This window comes from Cinclus cinclus, chromosome 3 (genome assembly GCF_963662255.1).
Source record: "Cinclus cinclus chromosome 3, bCinCin1.1, whole genome shotgun sequence".
Classification (NCBI taxonomy): Eukaryota; Metazoa; Chordata; class Aves; order Passeriformes; family Cinclidae; genus Cinclus; species Cinclus cinclus.
The window spans coordinates 26,143,721-26,165,164 of NC_085048.1; the positions used below are offsets into that span (position 1 = coordinate 26,143,721).

Consider the following 21,444-nt stretch of genomic DNA (forward strand, 5'->3'; position numbering starts at 1 on the left):
AACCATTTGACCTCCATAAACCACATTAGTGGTTCTCTGTTATATAATTTTCAGAACTTGAAGTGTAGAAATCTATAACTAGTAAGTAGGTGCATGTAAGGTCAGTGGCCAAGGAAGAAATGTTCTGGCATTTATTACAGATACTGCAGATTATCTGGTGTTTTGACCACTTCCCTGGGAAATATGTTCCAATATATAAACTTTATGGTTAATTTTTTCCTCTTAATATTCAATCTAAATCTCACCTGCTGTAACCTGAGGCCATTTCCTGTAGTTCTGTTACTTATTACTTGGGAATAGAGGGAAACACTCACCTTGCCACGACCTACTCTCAGGTTGTTGTAGAGAGCAATAAGGTCTCCACTGAGACTACTTCTCTCCAGGCTGGACAACTCCATCTTCAGTGCCCTTCTCTGGAAACACCCCAGCACCTCAGAGTCTTTCTTATAATGAGGGCTCAAAACTAAACTGAGGATTCAAAGTATGGCCAGTTCTGATTACAGAGGGACAATCCCTGCCCTGCTCCTGCTGGCCACACTATTGCTGACACAGGCCAGGATATCACTGGCCTTCTTGGCCACCTGGGCACACATTGGTCTTGTTCAGCTGTTGTCACAGCACCCCCAGGTCCTTTTCCCCTGGGCCATCTTCCAGCCTCTCTTCTCTAAGCCTGTAGCTCTGCACCTGGTTGCACTGGGTTGAGACCCAAGTGCAGACCCGACTCTTGGTGTTATTGAACCTCACACAACTGGCCTCAGACCATGGATCCAGCCTGTCCAGGTGCCTCTGCACCGCCTTCCTGACTTCAGCAGATCAACACTCCCACCCAACTTGAAGGTCTCTGTGAATTTACTGAGTGTGCACATGGTCTCCTCATCCAGATCATCAATACAGCTATTAAACAGGACTGGGCCCAACACTGAGATTTGGGGAACCTCACTAATGACTGCCTGACAACTGGGTGTAACTGCTTTCACCACCCCTGAGCTTGGGTCCTCAAAAAATCTTATACTGAAAGGATTATCTATGTGGGATTTTGGAAAACCATTTGTAAAATGAATATAACACACTGGTGATTTTTCATGCATATACTATGTGATACACCTTATAGCAAGAAGTCTGAGCTCTGCTATTTGTCAGGATTCACAGTGAAATGAAATTCCTGCTAAGAATCTGCACACTACTTCTCCAATTGGAGAAATTTTTCTAAATAGTGTTTTGAGTAATTCTGTTTGCGCTTAAACATCTCACTTTCCTTGGAAAAAGTATTCAATTAATCTTGCTTCTATGTTTTATTTTAAAGCTTCAAATTAGATACCCCTTCTGGAATTAAAGCTATCAGAAATGCTGATTTGGCTGTGCTGTAATTCGTAGAAATAATGCTGCAGAGAATTTCTATACATTCCAAGTCAAAGCATTCCAAGATGACTGGTATAATAATGGCATTTACTGCTATTTCAATACCTCCACTGAAATTTTAGCAATGGTAACTTCTCTGATTTAAGTAAAATACAATACAATAGAGATGATACATAACACAATGTGTAAAAAATTTTGCGCAGAGCTTGCGCATTATCTAAAGAGTCAGGAATTTGAAGCCCTATTTATTTTGGATTCTTGATTTTCTTACACGCACTGTTTTCAGTGTGCCCCTTTTCACACTAATTGAATACTAAATCTGTGGCTCTGAGATCATAAAAAATTGATTCTCCCACAAACATTTTTAATAGAATCACCACAATACTTCCTAAATTAGAAGCAGAATGCTTTAGGGTTTGAATATCACTTTTTCTAACTTGCTTGTTTTGATTATTTTTCAATTGCCAGAATTTGTTATTACAACAATATTTCTAAGAAAAAAATTATGTTCTGAAGCAAACAAATTCTGAAGACATAACCTCGTTTTGATCACTAGTAAAGAAGTTCCATATTTTAAAAATGTTTATTTAAAAAGAACAATGGTTCAATGCTAGTATATCTAATAAAATTTACTATTTTATATTTCGCTATGTTCCCATACATTATCATAATAAAATTTCCTGAGGTCTTACAGATGTTTTGTTTAGAATATAAAACATCATCACTTAATGCTGTCAGCTTAATGAAACATGGCTTTGATTTCTTTGTCAGATCTCTCCTCCATACTACTATAATCTGAGAAATATAATGCCCAAAAGACTAAATATGATAAAATGGCAATCTGTTTCTGATGCCAAGAGTGAGACACACCTTGTTCAATTAATTCAGTCTTGAAATAGATATCCTAAAAAAACTGTAGATTAGAACAATTTACTGTTTAATCTTCAAGGCCTAGAAGGCACTAAAATTTAGTTTTCTGCTCTGATTTAAGTAAAACTAATGTAGGAGAAATGCAGATTTTATTAAGAAAAAAATGTGCAGAGTTTTTATATGGGACTTAAGCCAAATTAATTACTTCTACCAGAAAGATCATTCTAGGTAAATAAATTCTCTATCTGTTAATACTTAGTGCTAGGAAAAATAGAAATTAAATTTTTTCTTTTGCTTATTTGACTTTCTTATGAGAATGTGATGCAACAAGCACATATCCAACAGGATTTTTGGTCATTATGGAACCATCTTTTATCCTCCTCAAGTATGGATTTTTTTTTTCTTAATAAGAATGCCATTAAGTTTTCCAAAGATCATGAGGAACATAAAAAAGATTTACATCTCTCTTCCAGAAAAGGAAAACAGCTTGGAAATAAATTTAATTATTTTCTTCTCCAATATCAAATTTGAAGTAAGCAATAAAGAAACAATAGATTCCCAAATGTGAATCTCTTTCATAAGTGCACCAAACTCCCACTAGAATATGTAATCTCATTAAAAGAACAGGACCTAAACAAATCAAGTCCCCAGAGTACTCTTCCTAAAAAATGGTGTGTAAAGCACCCCTTTAAGAGGAAGGAAGTTACCTTCTTCATACAAATCAGCACTGCATAAGTGCATTTGTTGCAAATTCTGAAAATGTGTGAGAATAAAAAACTCCCATCTGATTTTTTTTTTTTTTAATTTGAAGATCAACTAGGATGAAATTTAATCCCTTTGGTTTAGCTTTCTGCAAAACCTGAATACAGCGGAACTTAAAATATTAGTTCTGAACTAAATATGGATGTAGACTAGGATTTATATTCCTAAAAAACCCAACAAACTGATGTTCTGAATTATATGTTGGCCTGAGTCTCAGTCTACAAAACACAGCTATAAGAAAGCTTCTTGACAAATGACCAATTCTGATATTTCTGACTCGCTGGTACCTTTCTTACCCAGAAACATCTACATCTAAAGCAGTGAGAGAAAATCCATGAGCAATTCTAAAAATTTGGCCTGCAATATTCTTGCTAGTTTTGGAGGAAAGCTTCAGATTTCCTTAGTTTGAAGATGAACACTTGCTCATTCTAGGGTAACAATTCTATCTTTAGGTCAAGAAACACAAAACTAGATTTTGCAAGCTGGAAGCAGACTGCAGCTCTGTGCTAAAAATGTGAGACAATAATTAATAAAAGTGTACTAGCCTACATTTAGGTTAATGCCTTCAGCTGAAACCTGCCATAACATGCTGTTTTGGCTTATAGGCATGAGCAAGCATAAATGCATTTTTTGGCTGGGAAAGGATCACCAGGATTAGCTTGGAAATGAAAAATGAGACGTAAAAATAGTGAAAAGAACATTTTAGTGTTTCCAAGCTTAAGCACTTTCATTTTTCTCCTAAAAATTCACATTTGTAATTACTCTTTCTACTGTTTAATTAGTATTCAGGATATATACTAAAAGGACATCACAAAATTTGTTAATTAACTTTATCTGGTCTCATCAGAATCTACGTCATAAGGTAGTCTATCACTTAACCAAGTTCAACCATGAAATTATCTGGGACTTACAATGTAACGTAACCTTGAACTCATTATCTATTTTTATTTTTCAAAGACATTCAAAATATTATCAGATGAACTTTAGAAAAGAGTTTGGATAGAAAATTTCTTTTAGTGATCTGTTTTAAAGGCTTAATGGGAATTGCATGATTTCTGAGAATGCAGAATATAGAAATTTTCTGATGGATGATTTTAAATATATATTTTTTTCTATTTATAGCTAAAAAGGTACTATTCAAATGAGACCTACATGTCTGGGAAGGTATCTCTTACATTCTCAGGAGATGAAAATTGAGAATCTAAATTCCTCGCATATTTTTGTTGATTGAAGTATACACGGCAGTTGAAATCTGAAGATAAGTGTCTCTCTATTGAAATTTACTGCTAATTGAGTTTGATTTTTCAGTCTTGGTTAATTGATTAAATTAATGGACCCATCTGCTGCATCAATACATGGGGAATAACAACAGTAAGAATAATCACTCTGAGAATAGTTTGAGACACTGCAAACATGATTGTTTGTGGAGCAATTAACTTTTGAGATTGTACTCTACACTATAAAAGCTAAGCTTGTGTATGTTTACATTTTCTGAGTCTTCATACAATTTAAAACAAATGTATTAATCAACTGCTACTAGTGTAGTGGCTGACATAATTGTCAAATCATTGGTGAGGTAATTTGGTGAGTTTATTTCCCACACACAGATGTGTCTTCTTAATTAACACTAAGCTTGGTTTGCAACATCTGGCTCATATGATCAGGGGGCCACAGAGAATATTAAGAGCTTCATAGGTTAATCTTTCCATGCCTATTTCAAACACATCCAAATCCAGTGAGCTTTGAATTCCATAGAACCATGTGGCATCGAACCCTTAAATTTACTGAATAGTTGACATTTTCCCCCCTTCTGAAATTTACTAGTCTTTGGAATTCCATATTAGTATAAATTTAAAGTGCAGTAAAAGAGCTAAGGAACTTGAAAATTTGCTTTTTAAAGCAGTAGAGCATTTACATCGGAGACTATTTTGTTTTTTAATCTAATATACAATGACTATGTAAAGAATTAAAAATTTAGATTCTATTGAAGCATTCATTAGATGCAACATATTTTTAAACAGTCTTGAAACCAGTGGTTTTTGTTCTATTGTGCAGGCTTTGGCTAGGATAGAGTTAATACTGTACACAGTAGCTGGCTGGTGTGGGGCTGTGTTTTACATTTGTGCTGAACCCTGGGTTGATAACACAGCCAAGGCCTTTCTGCTCCTCTCCCCACCACACCAGCACACAGTCTGGGGCAGCACAAGGAGATGGGAGGAGACACAGCCAGGAGAGCTGACCCCAGCTGACCCAAGGGATATCCCAGACCACAGGCATCATGCTCAGTGTATCAAGCAGGGGGTAAGAAAGAGGAAGTGGGGCACATTTTGAGTTACATCATCTGCCTTCCCAAGTCATCATTACATATGCTGAAGCTGTTTTTCTGTCAGCATTGCCCTCCTAGACAATTTAAGGCTGTGTCTGGCCCTTGTTCCTCATTCTGAGCTTGATCCTGATCCCCCACCAGTGGACTGATGTCCCAGTCCTGCCTCAGCATGTTGTTATACCCAGGGATGTTCCCAATGCCCAAGGGCTGGGTCTGTCCTGATGCCCTACAAAGTGCCAAGCCCTGCTCTGGCATGACCCTGGGAAGCATCTAGTATAACCAATGACCAGAATACAGGGTCAGCTGTATCCTGAAATTTTTTGTCTCAAAACTAGGTACATTCTAATCCCTGTCTTCTACTGAAATTACAAAGATTTGTTTTTTCCTTCCAAATAAATTTCTTTTGCATAATCATTGTGATTAATAGGCTGAACACTACAGTAGTATTTTTGTACTGTGATGATTAGAAAAGGCAAGTAACTTTTAAGAACAACTGCAAAAAACGTTTCTTTAAAAATATGCCTGATGCCTGTCTATACTCAGCAATATGCATTGATAAACTCCAGTCTTCCTTACAAAAACATGGCAGAGATATTTGCTATGCAATATTTCATGGTCTTTCAGAAGCAAACACACTAATTAGTTGCCAAGCACTTTAAGAATAAAATGCAATGAATATTTTTTTTCTTATTGACACTAAGCAGTGAAATTGAAACACCTGGCAAAAATCTTGCTATGACATCAGATAGTTCTCTCATCACTTGTGTGAATCCCATTAGGTCCCATGGATTGATTTAAAAGTTCCCTAACCTGATTCTCATCCACCAAGTATAAATCTTCCTTTCTTCGGACTTTCTCCTACAGGAGAGGAAAAGGATTCCTAGAGCCCAGTTATCAATAAAGACTAAGGCAAAGAATGCATTTGAGTCTTTCCTGAATCCTTTGTAACCAGAATTTTTCACCATTCAGCAACAAGCCTACACTTTCCTAGGTCTTCCTTTTGCTGCTGATATTCTTGTATAAGCTTTTGGTTTTGCCTTGCACATCCCTGCCAGATTAATCTCCAGATGGGCTTTGATTTTTCTATATCTATGTAGCTGGATTTTTTCTCTGTACTCTGCCCAGATCACCTGGCTGTGCATCCCTCTCTTGTACACTTCCTTTTAATGTTTGAGTTTTGTCAAGAAGCATCTTATTAATCTATTCAGGTTTGCTGACAGTTGATTTTCTGCTCATTAGAATGACTCATTCTTGAGTTTGGAGGAGGTGATCCCTGAAAATCTGTTCGCTGTTGTAGAAAATCATGAAAACCATGCTACTGCACAGCCACTTATCCCTGGTTTGCACATGCAGTCTTCCATGATGCCTCTGGGCAGAAGAGAAGTGACCTATTTCAAAACAAAAGCATTTCTGAAAAGGGCCCAGGCCAGAAGTTGGAAAGCAGAAAGGCAGGAAAAAGAATCCAATCCTCATGAATTATTCAGGACACAAATTCAAATGAAGCTGTATTCCATAATGACTGCTGACAGGCCAAGCAGTAGAATGGCAGAGATACAGTAAAGACCAACAGAGAAAAAAGAGATACATTACTCCAAAGTACACACTCAGTTTCACCAGACTGCTAGGCAAATTGTGTGTTTTATAGAACTGCCTTGCTTTCATTTGTGCTCTAGTCAAAAAAGACTTAGAGATCAAAGACTTGTTTGGTGTTCGTGTGTTCATATCAATCAAGAGAGCCAGAGAAGTCCCTCAAAAATTTGTTCAAGATCTCCTCAATCTAAGAAAGAACATGGTGGCCCAGAATATCAAAAGAACTTTAGACTGTTTTGTTCAACATTTGGTTTGAAGTGAAGTACAATTTTTTTAAAATTTGGCAGCTACTTCATAAATTCTATAATTTCTAAACAGAAACGTGTTTCTAAATGCTGTGTTCCTTAGATAATGATCAAGTTGCTATGGCTTAAAAAGTTACTGTACTCCTACTGAGCCATCACCTCTGTACTTTTAACTCACATCTCTTTCAGACTCCATTTCCTCTTTCAGCAAGATGCACCTTAACTTTCAAACGTTGTTTGTCAATACCTTTTTGCATATGATGAAGGTGAATAAGAAAGTCACTTGTTAGTGTTTTCATTGCATGATGGTGAACATTTGCATCCAGGAACACACCATGAGGGTGTGTGAGGGTACATGACTGAGTAAGATACGGAGTTGTAGTGCAAAAGAGTGACGTGTTCTGTCCAAACTGTCTATACAAAGGTTCAGATTTAGTTTTGTAGCAGTAATGATGCAGTTGGTTGCAAAGGAATTCTGACTTCAACAAAATATATATCCTGTGTGGACAATATCATTATATTTTATATCACTTTCCATGAAAGCAAGTAAAGTATAACATCTCTCTGGCTGGCATGAAATACTGCATTTTCTATTTAAAATTATCAGGACAAAAGATTGGTGATTATGTAATTACAGAGAAAATTATAGCAATTTTTTCATCAAGAATGAATGATATAATGGGTAAAGAAATACCTCTTACCTAGTGCAGGTCCCACCATTGTGACATGGACGATAATCGCATATCGGAACATTGCAGTTCTCAACATTCCTTCCTTCAAGAGCCTCATCGATGATAAACAACTCTTTGTGATTAACTTGAAAATCCCTAATGCATCCTTTATAGCCACATATCTGCCCAGCACATCGATGAACCTTCTCATGAACAGGAACATTTCCAAGGAAGATTGATCCAAAGGTGACCTGCAGAAACAAAAAGAGATACATGAGAAAAAATGTGTTTTGTGATGTTGTAAACAATGAAAGAATAATAGATACTGATAAAGGAGATAATAATTATTTGAAGATGGCAAAAACTCTGATACTCTCTGAAGCGATTATTTTTAAAAATGTTATTCTCTTAAAAAAAATCCTTACAAAGAGTGTAGTTTAATGTGTTTTCATATTTTCAAATATGTTGGACAACATACATCCCATGAAACACAAATTGGAATTCCCAGCCTTAACCACAGTGAACATGGTAAGTTTTTTACATAGATGCCCTCATACTATATGAGTTGTACATTCATGGCTGAAGTTTGGTGCAGGAACACAGGAGAAGCTGTAGTCTTGAAGACATTTCCCTTAGGACTTGGGACCCACGGGACACCAAGATAAGGGGAATACAGAAAAAAGAATTCAGTTTTTTATTAATGACAGAAAACAGACTACTATACTGAAGCCCAAGGCAGGGAAAAAAAGAGGAAATTTTTCAAATTTTCAAAAGCCTAGAACATCCTTATAAAGGTGCAAAGAAACAGCCACAACTTTTCCACACAGGGTCTGACCAAAACATATTAGTGTTCACTACAGTAATTCCTCTGTTGCCTGACCTGGGATTCAAGCCCTTAATTCTTAGGAATTGAAAAAAAACAAAAAAAACCAAAACAGCTGTATCACACAGTCCTGCATTTATTTGTACAATACTATTAGTCCAGAAAGAGGGTGGCATGTAACCCATTCAAGTCAAACAGGAATAAACCTGTGGAATCAGAAATGTATCACAGAATATGTAAAACATGTGAGAGGATAATTTAAAGTGAAGAGGCCCTTCACTATCATATTCAGACACCTGTAAAGAAGTAGAAACAGGAGGAAAACATCCCATTGATTTATGTGGAATTCACACATCCATATGATTTTTGCTTTGCTGTTTTCAGTATTGCTTTTGGCAGTCCTGGAGTTATGTTGCTGACAACTTCAAGTGAAATTTGGTGATATGTGAATACTGTCAGATATTCTTCTGCTTAGTGTCTTTCATTCTGAAGGGAAAAAGGAAAAGACCTACTTCTTTTAGAGCATGTATAAAATTAAATCAGATTTTTCATATCAAAGGAATTCAAAGACATTGGCTCTGCACTTGTTGAATTCATTTCAGATCACTTGACTTTATCCCCTTTCAAACAAAGCTATGAAACACCTCACTGATAGACAAGATTTGTAAGTAGTGTTTGCAGACATTTTCTCTCTGCTTGTGAATCTCTTTCAAGAATTAAGCAAAGCATTGGACTGCATGATAAAATGTCTGTGATGAAGAGCAGTGTTTATAACACTCCACTTGCAACACAATCTCCTTTATTATTTGTCTTACTTTACAAAAGCACTAACCCTGGGGGAAGATTCAGTGTGTCACAGAACAACCTCAGTAGGCTTTGCTCAGTTTTCAGCATCTGGATTTTATCATAATGTATTCGATGTTCAAGCTCATGTTACTACACCATAATGCACAATCTTTCTATAAAGGTCCTGTTCTGAATTTAACTGACTTAAACTGAATATTTTTTAAGGATGTGCAAAGAAAGCTTTCCTGTGAGATTTGTTAATATAGAGTTATATCAATAACTTATGCAATACACGTTTAACTTTTTAAATACTAATTTGGAAATATCCTTCTTCACTTTGAGCCTGAGTGGTAAAAAAGATTATCTTGGGCAATAATGGGAAGATATTCACTATTCCTTTCAGAAATAAGAAATGTCTTATTTTTTCTTTCTTTGATTGTGTACTTCGTAAATAGAGATTCTGGGAGATTAAGAGCAGATCTGTAAAGTGTAATAGTCATGAGGATTTAACATTCATGCTACATACCACATAAGGGAAGAAATTCTGTAACAAACCAGCAGTGCATACTGTGAGATGCATATCAAGATTAGCATCTCTACAGATAACTGGCCTGTCCTCTAGTGAAAAACCTTATAAAGCAAATGGCCAATCACAGTTCAAATTCTGTCTAAAAGCATTTGAAATGTTTCATGCAGAAATAATCTTGCAACGAGAGAATGCATAACAAAGGCAATAAAATGAAGACAAAGAATAACTGAAAAATTCAAGATTTGGGAGAGCTGGCCTCTTGTCCATTCAGAATGAGTCTTCTGATACCAGTTTCAAAATAGAAACAGATATTTTACAATATTATTCAGAAGCCAAGTCCTAGAAAAAATACTGACACCAGATAAAAACACTGATGATTCATAACTGTCTTCCACTAGACAGTGTGGCTTGCAACTAAAAAGTAACTAGAATTATTGCTTAATAATATCTGAATTGTTTCTAATAACCCCCTGGCCTTAGGTAAATGACACTGCTAATATAAATTTTTAAACTCTCATAACATCCATGCCCTTTCTATAGACTCTGTGCAGCAGGAATATAAGCTTCAGAGTGAAATAAACTAAGAAATTAATGGATATGTTGCTATTGCTATATGTGAAAAGGCCTATTAGAAAGAAACTAAGTACATATAATGATATCTGAAGAGGAATTACATTTGTCCTTTAGAAGAAGTTAGAGTATACCTATTCTCCTTTGAAAATAACTGCAGTGAATATGCTGATGAAATGTTTAAAGCAAATAGATTTTTTTTTAATGTTTTACAGACTCACCTGAGATGCTCGATGTGAGAAAGAAAGTCTGTGCTGTACAGGAGAGTTTCTGTCCACAGCCATTTCAATCATGCAGTAACCTTCAGGACTGCCCACAGGCAACATGTAGCTGTAAGGAAACAGAAGATCTTATTGCTGATTATACTGTTGGTCACAGAGTATTCAAACCTCACATGGTAAAGGTAAGGTGAAAGAGATGCTCATACTTCTATAAAGGATGAAAATCTTCGGACACTACTAATTCCAGTTTCATGGCTATTGAACTACCCAGGAGACAAAAGATTCAAGTTTTGTTTACTGATGTCCCTCTTCTGTTTGCTTTCTTACTTTTCTTAACTAGTGTTTGAAATACATACAGAGAAAAGAAGAAATAAATCTTTAAATATTTCAGTGGGTAGTTATGTGGTTGACATACAGTCTCCCTAGTATAGATACAAATGTTATGTGACAAACTTTAAAAAAGATTCTGAAAAAAAATTTAAATATTTATATGGACTGCCAAGTTTTCAATTTCTTTTAGCTGAATAAATGGTAAAGGACAATGACAGGAATGTTATGAAATGTCTTGTGTTGGGATAGATGCATTTTTATGCTAGACCATAGACATATGAAAGAGTTAAAATATTTTAAAGCCCTTCATGATCCGTACACTAGAAGTATACATTACTAATCATAGAAATTACTTCAGCATTGACAAGACAAATTTAGTCCTGGAGAAAACACATCAAGAGGTACCATAGTCTCAAATGGTACCCTTTCATATATCACCACCTGGTTGGTTGTGTGCAACTGCCACGGCATGATTTATTCCAGGTTATGCCTTGAGCTTGTGTTTCTGCTACTGTGTCTAAAGTCTTACTATTTCATTCTCCTGTCTGTAGATTCATTATGAAGTTTAGAATCTCAGTTTTCATGTCTGAATTTTCTGGGAATCTTGTATTGACATAAACGGATATGATATTAGGCCCCTAATGAATATTTATAAATCCACTGCAGTGCACTGATTTCTGAGTGAGCAGCACAAAACCAGTGTTTACTAGCTTGTCTTATAGCCAGTACATCCACATCAGCAGCTGATGCTCACATATTAATAAATCCCACCTTTCCAATGGTTATATCACTTCTGGTTCACAGCTAAATCAGTCAATACTAATTCATTGACTTTTCACTGTGCTCCGATGCATGGGGTTGAAATGTGCTAAATTATTTCTACCTTGTAAGCATGCAGCACTTTTCTTACTTCTGAATCTTTCTTTAAAAGTCTGAGATATTTGAATGGCATTTTGTTTTATCACCTTTTGAAATGTGATCTAGACTCCTAGACTACTGAAACGAGTTTGAAAAAAATTCATTTTTATATCTAATTTTAGGTTAAAAAGAGTCATATTGTTGAGGTATATGAACTGCATTCCTTCTTGAAAAATCTAAAATTAGCATAATATTTTGATTTTGAATACAGGGAACCAGAAGCAGTGCCTGCTGTTTTGAAGATCATCTGATTTGCACAATTTCATTATAAATAATGAATTCAGTAAACAGAAGTTTCTCCTTAATAAACAAGGGGTATATTGACAGACAGTTGCTGATCTCCTTTTTAGGTACTTGAAATAAGGACAATTTTGGAGAAAATACTTCCAGTATTGTGTTTTTCAACCAAGTCTTGAAATATAAAATAGCCTTTGAATAGATTTATTATTCCTACTCATATTTCAGCTGCTGGGAATCATCTCGGTAAATCAGAGTATATAAAAATAATCTTTTCATATAACAGAAAATCAGCTCATTTAAGATTCCCTCTTGGGCGAAAACAAACTTATAGCCTTTGCTCGGTACCTTCTCCTCCGAGTGGATACTGCAGTAGGGACCTAACATACTCATGGCAAAGCCTACCCTCTGCCCCTGCCCTGTCCCTGCTTTTCAGAAAGATTTCTGAAGCCTGCATGTTTCTTTTTCTAAATAACTTTTTATATTACATATACCAGTGGTCCAGCCCACAAAGAATAAAAGTTTAAGTGAAGGGGCAAAATTAATTAAGAAGAATGCTCATTTAATGAAAAATAAAAGAACAATGAGGTCTGTGTCATTGTGACCATCTTCAAGCAATTAGCCATCCATTGAGCATTATAAACTTCCATTGTGAATGCCTGGTGTACACACATTCTCACTGTTTTGTGCACATAATTTCTATTGTTTTGATCCTTTGCTAGAGGAAAAAAGTGGAAGATTAAACATTGGTGCAACTAAAATAAACCTTAGCGTCTGCATGATACTGACAAGTTCTTTACTTTAGGTATCTTTATTTAGATAAGCCCAAGTATCATAAATTAATTTAAATAATAACACAGTCACCCCTACTTAGGCATGCCTGGTAATCCATTCTTCCTTTAAATAAATCTGTGAGAAAAAAAGGAAAAGAAAATCCAAATAAAACCCCTCAGTATTCATAAACAGCAGCTCATTACACAGAGATTTTGATCATTAGATCGTAACTCCACAAAGTACATAGAGGTGTTTTGCTTTGTTTTGTTTTTTTTTTTTAATGTGCAACAATGAAATGTCAAAGAACAGAACAGATTTGTTTGATGTCAGGCAATAGATTAGTGACTGAGTCATGAGAATGAAACCAGAGGCTGCAAGCAGAATCCTACTGCCATGTATTCTGCAGTGCATGTTAGGAATGCACTCAATGCTACCACTGTTTTCTTCAGCATTTGTTTCTTTCTCTGTGAAGATTTCCAATGAATTAATACTTGACATTTCTCTCTGTCTTGTCATAGGATAGAAAAACTGTCATTTGAAATGTGAACAAAATTGATATTTTTCATGCTTATGTTACCACAAAATTAGGACTCTTTGAATTTGCTAGATTACTTAAATATGCCTAGAATAGCCTTTAGAAAGAGACAGAGCATGGAAAATTACAATTCAAAAGACAGATTTCTTAGAAAATTATAAACATATGAAAAAACAGCAATTAAACCATAAATGTTGTCTCAGTCTTTATTATAGCACTTAAACCCAGAAAGTGCTACAACATGGACACATACAAAATATATTCATACTACTTTATAAAACAATGATGGAAAAAACAAGGGCCTTTAAATATCCTGTCACAGAAATTATCTGAACTAAAATACCATTTGTGTTGCTCTGTAACATGGTTATACTTTTCTTATAATCTGTGTTGAAAACTATCTTAATCTTGCAGTTGAATAAATGCAGATGTTTTATTTCACGCAGCTCACAGAAGATTGAATTCCATTATCCGCATTAGAAAAGAGAAAATGTAACTGATGATTTATTCTCTTGACATTTTTTCTTTATTTTTCTAATTAACCTTGTATTATGAGATACTGACCTTGCATTAAGAACACCTGAGATGAAAGTGGCTAATCACTGACATCTTTAAATTTTGAAGTATTTTTAGTTCTGTGGTGCTTTTTCACTCGTTTAGATGCTGAAGGCATTTCAGTCCATCTGCCTCGCATCTCAGTGGCACATTCCGGCTGCATTTAAAGCCAGCATGTTTTTCCCTCCAGAGACAGTGACAGGAGAGAATGCAATATGATTCCTATTGCAGGATAATTTTTTCAGGTACCAGAATTGTCATTCATGAACATCACGCTCATAATGATATAGAAAGGATTCACTTGAAAGTAAAGAACTGGGTGTGCAAGGAGTAGTTACGGGAAATGAGTATATGTGGAGGACATATGGGCAAGGTTATGCACAGTTATCTAAACAGGTTTGGAGCCATGTGAAGCTCAACTTGTTCCTGGAGATGCTCAGATATAGGCCAGATGAATTCAAATATTTATTTTCTCAAATTTCATGCAAGATGTTCAGCCTTCTTATTTGCTCTTGGGCTTAGAATATGTTTTTTTTTTTTAATAGTTGCTGTGGATTTTATATAAAGTTAAGAACAAGAATTACAAAGGATTTACTGTTTTTTTACAAAAGACTAGTGAACCTCAACAGGTGCAAAACAGTAGTTATATACTATGTCATTACTAGTTGCATGTGGATTAATTATGTGCCTGAACACTGGATTTCTAACAAAGTTCAATGTGTACCTCACACTCATGACACTGTTGTGGATATTATGTATTGGATTACTTTAGGTCTGGAATTGATAGTCAAAGAAATCCTCTTAAGCTAACTAAGATTGGGGCACCTCTAAATCAAATGTTGCCTGGTATAATCTTGCTGAAGTTAATATTTTATCTTAAATTATCATAGACTACTTCTCCAGCTGGAAAGGAAATCATACTTTTTTTTCCTTTCTAGCTAGTCACCAGGTGGCACTAAAGGAGTACAGTAGAAAGCATGAACACAAAATCCTTACTAATGTCTCTTCTAATAATTGGAAAGACTGACTTAAGCTCTAATTGATAGCATGATTGCTTCAGCTTCCAGTTATATCAAGGGAAACATAGTAAAGTATCTTAAACTGATTACATATTTGACAATATGGATGAGAATAGGTCCAGAGCCTGGAACTTCTGGAAGACTTTTAACTGCTTTCATGCATTATAGATACATAATTTAATCATGTAAAAATGGTGCATTCATGGCTGTGTAAACATACTTAAGAAAATTTAGTTTATAGAAATTGTATTTTCTATATAATGCTGAAGGTACAGCCATATTTCTAACAGATTAAGGAGAGGCATGGCAAAATTAAAGTGTCATATCAGCAGGTATAAATAACCCCAGGCATTATAAAGAGAACCTTTGTTTTTATCCTAGCTAAATAATCATGGTAAGACTGTTTCTGATAAAGACCTCACACTGCTAAGAGACCAGGTCTGATCTTCTGAAAAGTTGTTCTTTTTCTCCCTACTTGCTCTTTTTCTCCCTACAATCTGAAAAAATACTAGCCCAGCTTCACAGTTCAACATAGTAAAAAAACCTCCACAAAAATCCCTTTACTAAAGCAGTATTGATATTAAAGACATAAAATAAAAGTGTCCTGCAAAACACTGAAATAGTGGCTTCATTTGCACCCTTGATTAACCAGAGCAGTTGTCAAGGGAACACCTAACCAACTGTCAAGTAATACAGGGGATTTTTCAAGAACAGTGGTTTTACTTTTGACTGAGCATATTCAATTCACAAGCATGAAAATCTGTGTTGTGCCTTGCAGTTTTTATGTCTTCATACTTTTCCAAAATTATTGTACTTGCAACCTTTTTCCCCCTTAAAATATATTTTTCTAAAATTTCCATTACTTTAAAAACTTTACTTCCCAAAAATTAAGTTCAACATACTTCTTCCATGGAAATGTTGGCATGTCTCTTTATCATCTTCTATTTCAGTAAGGTCAAATTTTGGTATTTCTTACCAACTTCAATTGGAACCCTCAGAAGTGACAATTATAAAAATGAATGCTGCATTTTATGTCTGACATTTTATTTGAAATCAATGAAACATATTTCATAACCTACAGCAATTCAACATCAATTCTCAGGTTTTCTAGTTGCTGTAAACTGGCCAAATAGTAAAAGTGCACAAAGAGTGAAAGAGAAAAGGAGACCAAGGAGAAGTGTAGATGAAAATAAGGAAGATGAAAAGCCCCAAATTACTTTGACTCCTAAAGTGTTGCACAAGAGTCCTATCTTTAGGAAAAATAAAGCTAACCACAAACAAAAAGAGATGTGTGAACTTTGTGAATGCTTTAGGGAATGATAAAACTCCCAGTTGACCCTGAACTTGTTTGCAATTTGCTGCTCCAGCTGTATGTACATAAATCTCTGGGCCCTGATGGGATTCATCCTAGAGTGCCAAAAGATGTGGCCAGTGTCATCACAGGATCTCTCTTCATTATTTGTCAATGATCTTGGGAGTTTGGAGAAGTGCCAGTTGGCTGGAAGCTGGCAAATATTGTTCCAGTTTTCAAGAAGGGAAAGAAAGAAGACCCTGTTAATTACAGGCCTGTCAGTCTCACTTCAGTGCCTGATGGAATTACGGGGGAGTTTATTCTGGGAATTACTGTAAAATAACTGAAAGACAACACCCTCACTGGCCATGAGCATGGGCTCATGAGGGAAAGGTTTTGCTTAACCAACTTAATCACCTTTTAGCACTAGGTCAGCCATCTAGCTGACCAAGAAAATAGAAAAGATGTGGTGCATTTGGATTATAGTAAAGTTTTATGTACTATTTCCCAAAGTATCCTCCTGGATAAAATGCACAGAGCACAGAGAAGCCCATGACATACTGGCTGAGCAGTTGGCTCAGAGAGGTGTTAGATGGGTAGCACCAGGCTGATAGCCAATTACCAGTGGGCTCCTCAGGGCTTAGTTTTAGGGCCAGTTTCTTCAATGTTTTTAAAAAAGACCTGGACACAGAAATTAAATGTACATTAAAGCGAATTTGCTGGCGACACTAAACTAGGAGGAGCACTGGACTCCTTCAGGGAAGAGAAGCCTTACAGAGAGATCTGAATAGACCAGAGAGCTGGGCAAGCACCAACCATATGAAATTTAACGAGAACAAGTGTCAGAGTCTTCACCTGGAGTGGGTAATTGTGGTTATATGTACAAACTGGGGGAGGAGAGGCTGGAGAACCATTCTGTAGGAGAGAAATCTGAGGGTCTGAGTTCATGGCAAGCTGAATACGAGCTACCAGTGTACCCTGGCAGCCAAAGGAGACAACTTGGGGTGCATTAGGCACAGCATCACAAGCCAGCTGAGTGAAGTGATTGTCTCACTCTACACTGTAGTGAAGTAGACCCATCTCAAGTACTGCATGCAGTTCTGGGGGTCTCAATAAAAGAAGGATATAAAGGTAGTACAATGTGCCCAAAGGAGACTGACCAAGATGGTGAAAGGCCTCAACGGCAAGACCTAAAAGGAGTGTCTGAGGTCACTTGGTTTGTTCATCTCGGAGAAAAGAAAGCTGAGGAGTGACCTCATTCTGAAGGGGAGATCTGGATCGCTCTCTGGTGATCAGCAATAGGACACAAGGAAATGGAATCAGCTGAGCTGCTCAAGGAAGTTTAGATTGAACATTAGGAAAAGTTACTTCACTGAGAGGGTGGTCAGTCACTGGAACAGGTTCCCCAGGAAAGTGGTCAGGGCACCAAAGTGTCAGAGTTCAGGGAGCATCTGGATGATGTTCTTAAGTGTGTGATTTAATTTTAAGTGGTTTTGTAAGTAGCAGGGAGATGGAATCGATAATCCTTAGGGGGCCCTTCCAATTTGAGAAAGTCAAACAATACATTTTTATCACAGAATCATAGATTCATAGACTGAATTAGGTTGGATATAACCTTGAAGATCATCTAAATACAACCTGACTGCCATGGCACTTCCAGTAGACCAGGTTGCTCAAAACCTGTTTCAACCTGTCCTTGAACACTTCCACAGATGAAACATCTATGAATTGCCTGGGCATCCTCTTGCAGTGCCTCACCACTCTCACAGTGAAGAATTTTCACCTTGTACCTAATGCACACCTGCCCTCTTTCAGTTTGAAGACATTCCCCCTTGTTCTGTCACTACACATGGCTTATAAAAAGGACCCTCTTTTCTCTTTTTGCTATGGGAGTACTAGTAGAATTGAAGAAAATAAGGAAAACAAATACCCTTCAGCTTGCCAAATACTACCTACTTTAAACAGAAGACTCAATTTCTTTGTTTAATGTTGGTATACAGTTTTTTTGCATAATTATACAGAATCTAAGAAAAACCCAAATCCCAATGTTTTTGTATAAGCATATTAGTAGCTGCAAATGTTAATACCTACATTAGGTGAAACAGATACTGTTTGTGTTAGGTGCTACTTAGCTTGGTTTATGCTTCATTTACTCCAGCTCTGCTACTCCAACAGTCAAATTTATGATCCTTTAGTAGGCTGGCTAATGGGACTCTTTCTAATGCATATATTGCCAAGCATACTACAGGCAGCGTACACCCAAGGATCATTTATTTCAATGGAATGCTTTTCTTCAGCATATATATTTTATGAATCATGACTTTAAAGATATGTGTTCCCATACTGGATCTTTAAAGGAAAGTATAAATTCTGCTTTTAATCATATCTTTGAAATTCCATTGACCTCATAGGGACTTCTCTGGTGTAAACACAATACATCACTGGGCTGTGACAACCAACTGATAGACTGTGACGCCTCCATTTCACACATGCAAGAATTGGAATAACACAAAGACACTGGAATAATTAGTGCTAACACTTAAGCAGAGTTTTAAAGTTACAACAAAATTGAATTTTTATCATAATCATTACCATAGTCATTACTGTTGTTCATGATTGTGACAGTATTGGAAGAATAGAATGCTATAAAACTGATCCTGGCAGTATGCAACAAGTCCTACAGAAGCCTTATGTTCTAATCTGAGTTTCAGGACAAGTTTGTACATAGAAGAATACAGAATATATACTGTAGTTGGTTTTTTGTCTATTGGATCATTGGGCTTCACTTCATATTTTGTGGGCTTTTTTTTCTGCTTGATGAATTCATTGAGATTTCACTGCTGATAAATACCATGTGTTTCTAAACCCAGTAACCTACCTTCCAGAATGAATACAGCTGCTTTCTCTTGTTTCTCCTGCATTGCCTCGGGTTCATGTACTGACTGGGTATTTGCTGCACTTGAACAAGGCTGTTTAATTTTCATTATGGCTACATTTACCTTCTCTTTGACTCTACATTATATCAAAGAAAAAGACTTCTACTCTTCTATGTTTTGGTGCTCCAGAGATGAACAATACTTAGGGAAGGTGCTTGTGGTTGTTTGCACAGTTCATTCTTACACTGTAATCTGGCTTCTCTCTCTAATGATTTTTAATATAGATGTAATTGAATTCAAGCAATTTCATAAAAAATTACATAATGTCAGAAAAGAAAGTTGGCCTTCCTCTTTCAGCAAAAGGCCTCCAGCTAAAGCTTATGCAACAAGTAATACAAAATATGTAAGACATGAAAATTCAGCCATAATCTTCACTGAAAGAATATGCTGGTTTGGAAAGAGTAAAAGCCTTTTTATGGAGAGTCATTAGGCAATAAGTTTTGGCCAGTTCTTCCCTTAAATTGAGATTAAATAATTTCAGCAAACAAAATGGCAATACTGACCTATTGCCTCAAAAGTCATATGCTTTTTGAGAAATGGGAAAAAAAATGTATAGAGATAATAGATGATACTAGGGAATTAATTTAGGATAAGCCAAAATAATCATCACGTGCAATGATGCAATATTACACTGATGAAGACTGGAAGAAGTTGGAAGTCTTCTGCTAAATAATAAAAAAAATTGATTGCATGGAACATAAGAATGCTAACTTTAAAAAAGAACCCTAAAAAAGTACCAAATCTGAGGTCAGTTAGTCTCAAGCAAAACATGACTCTCTGACCACCATCAAGAATTTCCTTCTCTTTAAGTACAAGATCACTTGTAGGTAGAGTGATTTTGAACACAATGAAAAAGAGTCTTGGATCGCGTTTCTGTTTAAGAAAACATTAATATCAGTAGATGTGGAGTATAACTCTATATAAGAAAGAATCAATATTACTGCCTGGTGAGAAAATTAACACTGTTGTCAGCCTGGCAAAATGGGAAATCTTCAAATTTCAAAGCCTGTCTACATTGTTGGTTTGGTATCACATCTTGAAACCATTTTTATGCTATTTATCTACCTACCAGGTAACTGAATCTCATACATATGAATAGGTTGTGAAAATAAAGAGAAACAAGAGAATAGTTTACGTACATATAGAAGCAATGGTCTCATGTGAAGTGGCTATGAGACACAAAGTTTGAAGAAAATATATGTATACACATATTTCTGCCAACAACCAATGTTTAAAAAATTTTCTTATGCATATACAACTTATGTATGCAGAAGTTGTGCTTTTTAGAATGTTCTGGCAAAACCAGAACAAAGAGAAGAATTAAGGAAAATAACGTATACAAACCACCATATTTTGAGGGGGATAAGTTGCACTGGAGACATTAAGAAAAAAAGGCAAAATCAAACAAATGCTGAGGGTTCAATTATCCTAACATGCCACCAAGAAAATACAACAAAAAAAATTTGAAAAAGTTCTTGAAGAGAGATATAGCAGGCAGTCTTCAAATTATGTCTCCTCTTTCCCAAGAAGGGCTATCACTCCCAGCAGCAGAGGGATGCTTCTGGAGCTAGCAACAGCTTGGTATTGTACTTGGTATTGGAATTAATTATGTTTAACCATCTTCAGATACAGTCTTCCATTTATTGTCTCACATAAGTCTGATCCTATGAATGAAAATTAGGAAGCCACTTGACATGTGAATAAAGCTCTATCAATGCAGAGCTGTACAGATAATTGCAATACTACAATCATCTCCTATTGAGGATCATTTCTTACCTATTACAGACAGAAGAAATACAACGATAAGTAACATATATTACTTCTGCCAGGCAGCACTAATTAATTTTCTTTTGCATACCATGATGGTCTAAAATGAACTGTTACCTCCCTTCTCCATGGGAAAACGAAGAGAAAAATAGGTTAAGCAATGTGGTTAATGAGAAAGTGACTCTTCAATTTGAACACCAAGAGAAGGAGCAATTTATATAGCACAGGAAATCCTGGATAGACCAGAGAATGAAGATCTATTGCCAACTAGTGCAAACCCTGAGGTTGTGGCTGGCATATTTTTTATACTCAGGAGCAAGAGACACCCTG

At 36.0% G+C, this 21,444-nt stretch overlaps 1 protein-coding gene across 1 annotated transcript in view; it reads right to left on the reverse strand.

Annotated features, from left to right (window-relative positions):
* Positions 1–21,444, reverse strand: part of EYS (eyes shut homolog) — a 706,383-nt gene that overhangs the window by 98,391 nt on the left and 586,548 nt on the right. The window contains exons 39-40 of the mRNA XM_062489770.1: positions 10,753–10,861; positions 7,854–8,074 (exon numbers count right to left, since the gene is read on the reverse strand). Coding sequence (XP_062345754.1) covers positions 7,854–8,074; positions 10,753–10,861 — 330 coding nt within the window. The remainder of the gene's footprint in view (positions 1–7,853; positions 8,075–10,752; positions 10,862–21,444) is intronic.